This window comes from Watersipora subatra, chromosome 8, assembly GCF_963576615.1.
Source record: "Watersipora subatra chromosome 8, tzWatSuba1.1, whole genome shotgun sequence".
Classification (NCBI taxonomy): Eukaryota; Metazoa; Bryozoa; class Gymnolaemata; order Cheilostomatida; family Watersiporidae; genus Watersipora; species Watersipora subatra.
This window is the reverse complement of record NC_088715.1, coordinates 24735488-24748265: the sequence shown is the minus strand read 5'-3', so window position 1 is coordinate 24748265 and position 12778 is coordinate 24735488. Positions and strand designations below refer to the sequence as shown.

The 12778-nt window shown below is 36.0% G+C and overlaps 1 protein-coding gene and 1 long non-coding RNA gene across 4 annotated transcripts in view; one reads left to right on the top strand and one right to left on the bottom strand.

The window, feature by feature from the left end:
- Positions 1-2585: 2585 nt before the first annotated feature.
- LOC137402131 (uncharacterized) lies at positions 2586-4353 on the top strand. Its single transcript, XR_010979470.1, has 3 exons — positions 2586-2672; positions 3120-3278; positions 4265-4353. It is a non-coding gene; the product is annotated as an uncharacterized lncRNA (long non-coding RNA).
- Positions 4354-6339: 1986 nt separating this feature from the next.
- The window catches only part of LOC137402172 (GRIP and coiled-coil domain-containing protein 2-like), a 27913-nt gene continuing 21474 nt past the window's right edge, over positions 6340-12778 (bottom strand). For all 3 annotated transcript variants that reach the window (XM_068088651.1, XM_068088652.1, XM_068088653.1), the window contains 5 exons: positions 12612-12758; positions 11483-11650; positions 9871-10014; positions 8639-8750; positions 6340-7149 (listed from right to left, as the gene is read on the bottom strand). In XM_068088651.1, the coding sequence (XP_067944752.1) occupies positions 7064-7149; positions 8639-8750; positions 9871-10014; positions 11483-11650; positions 12612-12758 (657 nt within the window). In that variant the 3' untranslated portion in view covers positions 6340-7063. The remainder of the gene's footprint in view (positions 7150-8638; positions 8751-9870; positions 10015-11482; positions 11651-12611; positions 12759-12778) is intronic.

Genomic DNA, 12778 nt, shown 5'->3' with positions numbered 1-12778 from the left:
TAACTGGACAAACGAATGACAAACGACGGACAAACACAAAACACTGAGATTTGTATACATATATGAAAAATATAAAGTAAAGCGTGCTGTAGAGTGTATCTTTTTCCAATATTTATCTGGCTATTCTTTTTAGTAGTTGGATGATGTTTACTGCTCACATTCTTGTTCTCAGCATTCATTCATGTTGACTCACCGACTCGCCGACTCATACTCATGTCTCTTTTCATTCAATGGCTAATGACTCGTAGTTGCTGTTTTCTCAAAGTATTATTTTTTATTAAGTGGTAGAGATCAATAAAAATGATGATCAATAAATGATTGATCAATTTGCTTATTGAATAGATCAATAAGCGGTTTATTGGTATTATTTAATAATATCAATAATATCAAAATAGTTATGGATTTTTATTGATCATTAGAAGCTGCCTGGGCGTATTTTATTGATTGATGACGCGATCAATAAAATATGCCTGAGCTTGATTCTTGATTAGTCAAGCTCGGGAGAAGATTGTTGGTCACCCAAGTTTTTATTTGGTCACCCTGTTTTTTATTGTACTGAAGTTATCACTCTTCTCTTGAGCGCTATAAGAAAGAGCAGCTATGAGTTCACTTGGAGATATTTGGAGTCGTCTCATGACTCTCTGCAGCTGTCGCTTAGTTTGCTCATGTGAAAGTTCACATTTCAAGTCTAACTGGTTTGTCTCGCCTATTTGGAAAAATTTGCTGTTTTTGAAGCGATTTCATTGAATAAATTGATTTTGTTGTATTTCCAGCTGTTTATGTGCTCAAAAGAAAAGTCTGTATGAGAGGCTGTAGCAGTCAACATGCTGCACTTGGAAGGTTTAAGAGTTTTTTGTAAAGCGATATCTTTCTGTAGCTTTATTGAAAGACATACCAACTTACAGACATAATTATTCGTAAACTCAGTACTTTTGTATTAAAGGGTGAACTTAAACAAAATTTTAAGTAAATTTTATTTGAAAGTATTTGTATTTTTTATTATTTGCGATAGTTTTTGATATTTGAGGTGATTTGATTGCCAGGATGTTTCAAGATTAAAATTCATAAAACTGGATTACGATTTAAAATCATGCTCAGGTCAAGCAAGAGTGTGATTGTGACATTTATAGTTGCAAAGAGACAGAGAGATTAGAGACGCTTAACACTTCAACTTGAATGCAATAGTCGATATCAACTATTGAAAACAACAACTAATGATGTAATTTTGCACATATTTTTCTTGAGAGCATTTGCCTGCGATCAATTTTTTTCGATTTAAATCTCAAAACATCTTTGCACTCATACCACCTCACACATTAAAAACAATTGCTAATGATAGAAAAATACTGATACTTTCAGATAAAATCTACTAAAATTTTGTGTAAGTTTATCTTTAAGCCTCTCTGGCTACTATAATAAGTCTTCCCTTAAGGAAGCCTTTGTAGCTGGGCAAACCTATGAGTTTAAACTTGACTGAGTACAACTTTAACCGTGCACTAAAGGCTAGGGTACCAAAACCTAAGTCATATCAGTGCAACTAGCGGTAAGTACTATATGTAACTCTATAGCTCATTTTTGCAGTCAGTTGAGGTGACTGGTGTCTTGCATGGGGTGTAAGACTCTGCAAGAGAATACTTCTGAAAGCTTCTAGCATCCCGCCCTCTCTTGCAATCAGTCAGTCAAGGTGACTAAGACTGTCTATGGTTATGGCTTATGTATGATACTAGATCTTCAATCAGCTAGATTACAAGCTGTCATCTGCAGTGAGTTCGTATTGATCTGCTTCCATTTTAAATTCATTTCAGCTATACCTTTATAGCATAGTCTAGGCCTTCCACAACTGCACTTACCATCACACAGTTGGGAGTATAATAGTTGATGTGGAAGCCACACCGGTTCCATTCTGCATACTTGGTTTAACCATCTCAGATTTTTTTAGGAAGGCATCAGCCATTAGTGATAGGCCTGTCCGCTTTAATATTACTACCTTGGTGATATTGTCCTGCCACTTGATGTTTGCAATGTCTTTCAAAAGTACATGTACTATAATAATAATCCTAAAAAGCTGTTTAATTGAAAATTAGCTATAATTTCGGATTTATCTACTCTCTGAGACCACAACTACGCCGAGATCGCCGTTTACTATCTCCAACCATCTTCATGTAGTATGGGGTGGCCTTTAGCCTGTCTTGACAAGCTGTTGTTTTTGCGTAGTTGTTCTCCCCCCCCCGTCGATCGACGAGCAACAACAGCGTGTCACAAGACGTACTGCACCTGATGCATCAGCTGCACTTATAAGGAGTTATTCTCTTCCGTCTATGCGGCTTGGCTGCGAAGTTATGTCGGTCGCTCCATTGGTAATCACATTGAACTTAAAACCCCTGGAATGGCAAGAGGTCATTCGCGAGTACGGAAATCCGGTCGACGCCATTATCAGTTAATGTTCAAGTTAATTTCATTGTGTTCAATGTGAGAAAGAAATCTAATTTCAGATTTAGCAGCTATGGAAGGTCACGAATACACCGCTCAATCAAAGGAACAGACTACTGAGATTGCTACTAATAATTTATGTACGAGAGATAAGAGTGTAGGTGCACAGTGCTATTGCTATTCCATGAACTGCAAAAACCGCAAGAATGGACTTTTAAAGGAAAAGGCATGACATTTCACAAGTGAGTCACTTCTACTACTAGTTCTGTTACTATTGCTCAAGTCTACGACTACTAATAGTTGTGCTACTACTAGTTAGTACTGCCACTAGTTAGTTCTACTACACTAGTCACTGGGTGAGTGAGAGTTGATCAGTGTCACTACTGAGTGTACGAGTTTGACTGTATTTTGTCGGTGATTAGATAAATTTATAAGCTAGTGAGTGAAATGTTCTTCCTTCAGAACAAAGGTTTTTTATTATTTAAATTTTGAATTTTTTTTATTTTAATATTTTGGAACTACAACCCATTAGGTTATTTCTAAATATTTATATTTGAAGGAAGTGTTTGTCGTGCTTATAATATTATGTATTGTTGTACCTTAGCTAGCAGTAAGGAGATAAGAGTAATAATACTATTGTTATTACTACTGTTGCTAACTAACTGCTACAGTTTCATTTTAATTTTTAGATTTCCAAACAAAGCAACTGAGAACTCTCGTTATTTACAATGGTATCGCAACCGCAGAAGAGTGAATAAGCCTGATCCTTGAGCACTTATCTGCAACGAACATTTCAATGATCCATGTTTTAACAGCAGGTTAAAACGTTCGACTGAAGCCATTTAAAGGTAATATTTTTCAATGTTGAATGATACTTTTCAATGATTAAATTTAAAACCATATTGTCAAGCACAGTGCTGCAAGGTTGCTCAACTTAAAGTAGCTATTATCTAAAAAAAATTTAGAAACCTCAAACAGCACCCAAAACAGTGACAGCTGCCACAGCAAGTGCCTACGAATATGTCTGCAGCTTAGCAGTTGTGTGATCTGTTCTCTGTGATTCTTCATCTTCGTTTCTGGGATTTAATGTCCAACGCATAAATTATGCTGTCCTTTTTATCAAATGTTAACTGTGTAAATGTTTTTTTCATTTCCTAGTTGTTGTAATAAAACTACATAATACTCCTGCAAATCATAAATTCCAAATTGATAGCAATAACTTGCAATTTAGAACACAAAACATCTTTTTGGAACGAAAAAATCGATTTAAATAAAAGAAAATCAAATAAAACAATAGAAATCGAATTTTTGATTTAAAAAAAATCATCAATTTTTAACAACCCTGCCTACAACACAACAGGGTAAGACGTGGTGAATCTTTTCATATCAAATAACGGTAATGTGAATTTTGTTGCAAGTCAACCATTAAGCTTTATGCCTAAGATGGGTGTGAATGACTTCCAGTGAAAATTGCTACATTTTCATTTTATATAGCGATATGGTAGCATTTTGAGCTGTTTTATTTTCATTTATTTTATTACTTGTATGGTTGTTTATTAAGGGTACTATGTTTATGTGAATAAGACATTCATTTTTGTTGATTTTATGTAATTGTTATAATTGGTGCTTTTGTTTAGGGGGTTGGAATAATAATCCTACTGTTACTCAGTTTAAGGCTACCTTCGCAGACTTATCATCAAATGTGGTGCAGAATCAGATGCTAGTAAGACAGGTAATGTTACTGCTCAAAACGAGATTCTCATCATACAGGCTACTCCAGAAAATGATCAGTTTGTCGAACTCAATGATTTCAGATGTCAAATTTCTGTTATAGGTAACAGTATAGTCTATATAGCTGGCTACATTGTGCAAAAGCTAACTAAAGTGCTGTCGTGACATTGGCCGTCAGTTGCTGGTTACCACTAAATACTCCAGTACTCAAATATCCAGTACCGACATCTCTATACTCTACTCAAGCTACAAAACAATGGAGGATTGGTGCGTCCATCAGACGATGTCATCAGGATCCTGCTAGTTGCAGATCAATACTTTCGTATTCATACAAAGCCAGATCCACTCCATTGTGTGGTGTATTTTATCAGTAGTGTAAGGTCTAGTGATGTGTTATGCTTTGGGAAACACTTTACGGATACGGCAGATGGCATATCCAACCACTGTGTCATTGATGAAAAACTTTATTCAGTCGTTTTATGATCTCCGACAGCATCATTATGCTAAAATCCTGCACTCAAACTGAAAGGTGCATCTTTGTGGCATACAATACTAAAGTAGTATTTTTTAAAGGTCAGTAACAATATAATCACTGTAATATTCATCTGCAGCTGTTGTTGTGCTGTTATTCCTAATCTAATTTAGTTCTAAGAAACTGATGCACCTTGGCTCAATATTCAGTGGTATACAAATCTCCTTTTACGCAGTTTCTGTAACGTATATGTATAAGTTTAATCATCTGATTACACTAATTCCTGCATTTCCTTGTTTGTATTATTTTGATTATTCTCTATTACAACGGTTTTTAATTTCCGTTTAGTTGTTGCAGTAGTTCATTCCATCTTTTACAAATACTGTATTATACATTATCATACATTTATAAGCTATTATCACTTAAATCTTGAAAACAGTTTCTGTTTTGGCAGCATACCTATGTGTTGTTTTTATCGAAATACTTCATGTGCTAAGTTTTTCCATATGCATTTATGCATATGTAATATAAATTTTAATATAATGGAACAGTTGTTATTTGCCTGAATATATCATTTGCTGGGTTTATGCATTTGTAATACAACAGTTTGTATGAGTAACATGGTCCACGAAAATCTATTATACATCTACTCATCATTTGATATATCCCACTCCATATGTTATAAATAGGTTTTCTTCTATCAGGGCACTCTAAACGTTGTGTAGGAGTAGCTTTCATTAACACCCAGCTGGAAAATAACTATTCAACATGTACATTTCTGTCATTTTTCACCGTTTGTTTACAAACAGAACTAGCATTCGATTAGCTCTCCAATATGGCGCACACGTTTACGTATTATTATCAACGTAAAAGTCACGTGATTGCCATTCCAGGGGTTTTAAGTTCAATGGGTAATCATAACGAATTTTGCGCAAAAATTTATGTAGAAAAAATAAGATTATAACGTTTAACCAGCGACCAGTCTCTGCGGTAAACTTTAGTAGAACTTGAGAACTTAGACAACAACAGCGACTAAACATGTCGTTATTTGTGCGCCCAGACAGTTTTATTTCTATTTTTGTATCAGTCAGTTTTATTTGTTCTAATGGATTTTATTTTAAGTTTATTTTATTCTCAAGTTCTACTAAAGCTTATCACAAAAACTGGTCTTTGGTTAAACGTTGTAATCTTGTTTGTTTCTACATAAATTTTTGCGTGAAATCCGTTATGATTACCAATGGAGCGACCAACAACATCGCGGCCAAGCCGCGTAGACGGAAGAGAACAACTCCCTATAAGTGCAGCTGATGCATCAGGTGCAGTACGTCTTGTGACAAGCTGTTGTTGCTCGCCGCTCGATGGGGGTGGGGACAACTACGCAAAAACAACAGCTTGTCAAGACAGGCTAGGTGGCCTTATACCACCCCTTTAACTATCACAAAATAAAAGGCTATTTCCTAATTCTTAAGAATAGAGGTTTGGAGATTTCTTCGCAGCTGAACATTGTGCCTGGCCATTGTCATGTAGTTTTGAAAGAATTTTGCTATTCAATTCTTTTGTATTCGCACATCCCAGTGTAGACACCATACCTGCTTATGAATTTACAATTTGTTATTATTTTAGTTTAAAAAAGACGTAACTTTTGAAATTGTCTGGAAGGTTTCAACCTATCTGATATAATGAAAATGGCTACCAGCATAACAAGGTACAATTCATAGATCTATTTGCACTCCCAGAATTGCTCCTTAATTGTCATTGATAGAAAAATCACTGTAATAGATCGACACAGAGAAATAAAATGCACAATATTCAAAATGAAACACCATAATTAAAGCAAAAACAAAACCCAAAGGCTGCCGCATATCATTTACAAGAAAACCAGAAAAGGCAGCAAGCAAAATAAAACATGAGAAACACAAGAACGTTCTAGAAGAACTATAGCTGTTCACCTCCCAGTGCACGTATAGCGGAATCGTGCAGGAATGTTTAAGAAATGCATAGACCAGTGGGCTTGCTAGAGCTAAACTGAATGCGTACACAACTCAAGCAAAAATACAGCAACCCTTCCGCTTTGCGGAAACCATTTTATCTCATTTCATATTCTAAGTTGGCCAAACTATCATCATGTTGCGCATAAGAGATACAAATGGTAAAATTTGAGCCAAATATTGCAACAGTTGCATTATGAAAACTAATCATGGTAAAAAAGAAACCATAATGAAGTTCTTGGCATGTCGTGAAGAGAGTTCTGTCAACCGTTTGAACGAGCAGTCGACCGTAAGGATGCCGACATCTACGAACAATCTGATTGTCAGTTTAATTAATACAACATAAAAAAAACATGATATTTCATTGCTGTAAAGTTTGAACAGGTTTCATGTCAACCCAATAGAGAAACACTAGATATAAGCTGGACAGACATAGAAGAAACTAGGATGAAAAGCCTGTCCATCTGTGTAGGTAACCAGACCAGGAACTCTGTGATTGGGCATCACCTGCTGCCTCCGAATCCGTGCCTGTTAAAAGAACAGATATATAGTTAGTCTCATTTGGCTATGAATTTTCTAAAAAAAATTGTCTTTGCTATAATAAGAACCGTGTTCGTCTGTAGCCATGCTAAAAGTTTAAGTAAAAAATATTGCATCTCACAAGAATCAAACCCAGATCTTCAGACTCCCAGCTAAGTGCACTACCATATACGCCCCTCAACCACCTTCCTATGTCTAAGAATAATGGTGCACATACTTACTACGCCTGTCTGACCATCTGTTCAGAGCCACATTTGGAGGTTGGAAAAAAATGCATCACACAGAAACCAGGCTCAGATATTCAGCTAAACAGCCAGGCACACTACCACCTTGCCGTACTGTGGAATAATTGTGTGGATAGTTATTACACCTGATGACCTCTTACGGTGCCCGAGGGCTGCCAGGGTACCAAAAAGTATAAAAACTAAAAAAAAATTCTGTTAAGCCTTTATTTTTTAACCTATAAAGTCGGTCAATATCACTGTTTTGCATGTGTATGCACTATTTAATTGTGCACTTTAAAAGTGACTTAATATATGTGCCCTAATATGCAAACATTAACTGTTTCCCTACCAAATTAAGTGTTTTACTGAGGCATAACTAAATATTCGGCAAAACCTAATACTTGACAACAACAAATATAAGTTGTCATAACGTTTGAAACAACAGGTCTATAACAAATATGTTGACAGCAAATTAATCAGAATAAAATTTTACAGCTACTGATTTCATAAAACAATTCTACAAATGTGTTGCAAAACAGACTCAGAACATTGTTTTAGTCCCTCCCTTTAGTGTCATGAATAGCAACTTGAGCATGCTCCGAACTGGAAGCGCTAACATTATTACTAAGGGTTACAGCATTATTATTAATGCCGTAACCCTTAGTATTACAAGTGTTACGGCATTAATAAAGAATGCTGTTAGAAATAAAATAAACCTGTCACTAATATTCTTACTAAATAGAGAGTCATAAAAAGCAAAACATGGTAGCTGCAATGCATGCGACACAGCTGGCCATTGCAAAGAAAATTTGCGATAATACTTTAATGTTTTTGCAAAGTGAAACTTCGCTCAATGTGGGTTGTAAACATGTTTTCCATTGGCTCAATGTAGCCAGCAGATTGTTTCTTTTTATTTAAGCGCAGACTCGACGGGATAGTTAATTATTCACCAATCAGAAAAGCTTTTTTTACTAAGACCATCAAAACCGCACTATACGGCTTTGGGCTAAAAGCAAATGCTATAGCAAGCAACCCTACACGACTCGTAGAACTCAATGAGTTAACACATGCGTTTACTAATGTAACTGCAAAGACGAGTGATAGATAACAGACCAACGAATAGCGGGAGGATCTTACTACAACCAAGAACAATAATTGCCAATGTTTGAAGGAAGCAACATGAGCCGTCACACACCACACGACATTTCTGTAAAAACAACGCAAGATCTCAAATATGGCACAAAAACACCAACCAGAGAAAGCAATGCGTTTCATGGTGGACAGTTCCTCCTCATTAAACTTCAGCATAGTGTTGAGGACTGGGAGAAGACGTCCCCTCTCATCTCCTGACTCTAAGGTGACAAACTAAAAGAGACAAAAGCTGTAGATGACCTTGACACGATCCTTCACCATAGGCTAACTCATCTTAAACCAGATCTTAAGTTGAAATTTTATGTATGGCTCATATGAATTTTATTCTAAAAGAAACATGACCTTTAAATGACCTTGGTGAACAGCAAGCCAGTACATTTGAGCACCTATGATATAGTTTTTTAGTTGCCAGCAAGTGGGTGCTGCTACCATGAGGTAGTCAGAGCTAAGGAACATCACTTGTTTAGAGGCATGTAAGAGGCTCTTGCAGGTGTTTAAACTCAATACTGATTGGTCCAACATTTCCAAATAATTAGAGATACGACAGAATGAATAAGCATAGACAATTTGTTCTCAAATAAGCAGTATTGATGAGTAAAACAGCTAGAGTACAATTGTTGAACAAACCTGGTCTTCCACCGTAGGTGGTAGCAAAACACTTAAAAAATATGCGTTCAAATTTTTTTCATAATTATGTCTAAAAATGAACACACTGCAGCCCACCTAGATCAGCATCAGACAAGGTTAAAAAAAATCATCATTTGTTTTTTGAAAAAAAAACTGAAAGCAATTTGATTTTGGTAAATTTTTTGATAAATTTGATTCTTTCGCTTAATTTTTTTCATGCTAATCGTCTATGTATTGCATCACAATGTTTTGTGAATGTTTTAGTGACTTACAAGCTTTAATTTGATCAATTCTTAGATTTCTTCCACCCAGCAACCATATGAAATCTTAATGTGCAAACTGCATGTGAGTTAGTAGAGTAGAACTTCTAGCAGTTTTACACAAAGTAGTGTTTACAATTTTGTTACACACACTTAAATGCAAGATTGTTTGTCAAGCAAAACTGCTTTTAAAAAAAATGATGAAAAAAGCGCAATTTCTTTCTAAAAATAGCACAATTTAAAACAACCCTGGCATCCGACTGTTATAACACCACCGCACTAACTGAAAATCACATTTAAAATATTAAAAACTTAAAATGTGATGAGTTCACCAATCAGCATGCTACATCTAACCACATCTAATCCAATCAGCACGCTACATCTACATCGCACTAACCAATAAAAACAGCCACCACACATTCTTTCAGATTACCCGCAGCTCTCACCTTATATACAATGTTCTTTAGATACTCCATGTTGGAAATAGCGTTCTCTCGCTGCTGGTTTGACTCGAGCCGACGTATTTCCTGTTTGAGAAGTTTCACCTGTTCATTGTACCTGAGACAGGTGGCTTCACTGTCATTCAAAAGCTGAAATTGTTATAAAACAGATTAGCGTGTCTTCTATCAAACATATAAAATAATACAAAAATTTCGTATAATACATTTCTTCTATCACAGCATTCTGGCTTATGACAGAACAGATGTATGTTTGTGTAACTTCTTACTGACATTGATAATCAACCATCAACAAAAATATATTTTTGCTGATGCCGAAAAAAATGAAAAACAATTGGTTGGTGCTGGATGCTGGTGCGTCTGAACTTCAAGAACATCAGAATTCAGTTTAATAATAAATTGAGAGATCGAGTCTGATGATAAGATTCAATTGATGAAAACATAACAAAATATAATATATATATCATATTTTATATATATATATATTTTTAATATATATATATAAAATAACAAAAGATATAAAGCACATCCTTCATTAGCTTGAAATGCAATACTTCTGCACCTGCCAAGCGAAAGAATGCCCACGGTAGTCACAAAGTTACTAAACAAAGCGAGACGGCGATCAAGAGTCATGCGCGAATCAATACTGAATTATAACCCATCCCTGTACGATGTATTTGATGATATGGGACTATCTAATTACTAAGCGAGCATTGAGATTGCACTCGGTGTTAGTTAGAAACAATAGAACGACTTAACAGAGCTGGAGATGAGCTGATAGACTTACATAACCAACTGCTTTGTTTAGCTGTCAACCATAATGAAGGGATTTAGCAAATAAGAGCCAGTTTAACTCTTGTCTACACATTAGAAAAAAGACAAACAATAAATCGTAAGATGTGCTACAGTGAGCTAATAACTCCGCTTTTCAATGAGGAGTCAAATAATTAATCACCAACCATAGACCCTAATAATATAGAATTTCAATCTTGAATACATATTCAAATGATTGTTTATTGGCAAAAGTAAAAGCAATAAAGAATTCATTAAACAAATACAAGTTATTGACTAGATGCGAACCAACCCAAAGTCACATGATCAAGTCATGTGACACGTGGTTGGACTTTTATGTACAGTGATGCCATTCACTTGTTAAGCTGTTCATTGCCACTTAAATCAGTCGTGTGATAAAATATTCAAGTAAGACCACCAATTATTTCACCAGTTGATAGTTGATAATGACCTAGCATCCGCAATCACTGATCTCTGTTACAAGTTCCAGCCATACAACTAAACGCCCTGTTTATAAAAGAACTAAGAATCTACCCTGGGTAGGTTCAACCAGGTATTAAATCCTCACCCATCTGCAGAGACAGACAGAAGCTGCTCTTGCACGCTCAAACAAGTCAAGCCCTATCACGCTTAAGCCAATTGACTAACAGCTGCTAAACCCCTGACTTTTCTCAGACAATCCTACCATCTGCCAGATAGACCGTTTCAATTAACCAATACCGTAAGACTAGCCTTTCAGAAATTCCCCCTATCTAGCACTCCAACCGATCGACTAGCCTCTCTCAAATATTTACGCCAATTAACCAACCTCTCTCAAGTGTTCTAGCTGTTTCTCAGAGAGATGAAGCCTAACTTTAAGCTTGGCTTCTTCCCCACTTTCACCAGTCTGGGTGCTGCCAAGGCTTACAATGCTGCTTGCATCATCATCGGGTGATGTTAGTAACTGCTCCAAACCCACCAATGTATTGGAGCTCACCTGAAAGAAGAAAATTTCCTAGATGCACAATATGATGAATCTTGGCATTTTTTTCTCGAAAAATGTCACTTTCATAAAAATGAAGAAATGGCCTAATACAAATCAGAACAGAGCCACGAAGAGCTTCTAGGAACCACGCTGAATCGTCAACAAGTGATTACTAGCGTAAACACGGCTAAGATCATGTAAAAAATTGTATGGCTTAGTTTGACAAGCTTAGTTCCATCATCATGCGACATGCTCACAAAGAATTTCCATTTGATAATGAGTGCTATTCCAACTCATATGTATAGAGTACAGTAGAACTTCTCTACCTACGAAACTAATTTGTTCCGGAAGCCGTTTCATAAGTAGAGTACTCCCCAAAGTAGTGACCGGTGTTACTATATGAATTCACTAATCAATTCTAAGCCTCCAAAAAACTCAGATATAACAATTGTATAAATTATAAATACATGTAATGGTTAAAACCTGTAACAAATACTGTTAGAATCATGTTACTACATACTAAAACAGAAAAAGTACACAGTAAAAAAAGCAGAGAAATCACTAATCAATAAGATGAATGATATGCGTTTTTCCTTGTTAACCATTAATGTAGACCGTCTACACAAGACTAACGAATGACCACGGAAAGTTGACATACGCCTGTCAGAAGAGCTAGGTGTTGTATTGTTGTCTTGGCTTTTTTTTCTGCTCAAATTAAATGGAAGCAAACGAGCCAAGGCACAAAACTAACAAACGAAACAAATTACAAAAGGCATTTCGTATCTAAAAACAACTTTTGTAAAGTCGAAGCGAAGTTTCTACCTAAAGGACGTGTCATAACTTGAAAATTGTTTGTGTAATATTTTGAAAGTAAAGGGCTCACTGTAAACGCACCTGAACATCTGATATAGTGCATGGAAATGAGTTGCTCTTCACGTGAAATTGAAACAAATTGATTGCAAACTAAACTTACATGTGAGTGAGTAGCTTGAGAACTATTGATCTGTGAAGGGTTGGGGTGCTCCATGCCTTCCCCTGATTCTCTCACCTTGTACTTCACATCACTCGAGGATGACTGAACCATTGCTGCCTGCGCTGCATGCGGTCTGTGAGGGGTGACCTAAAAATAGACCCATTAGT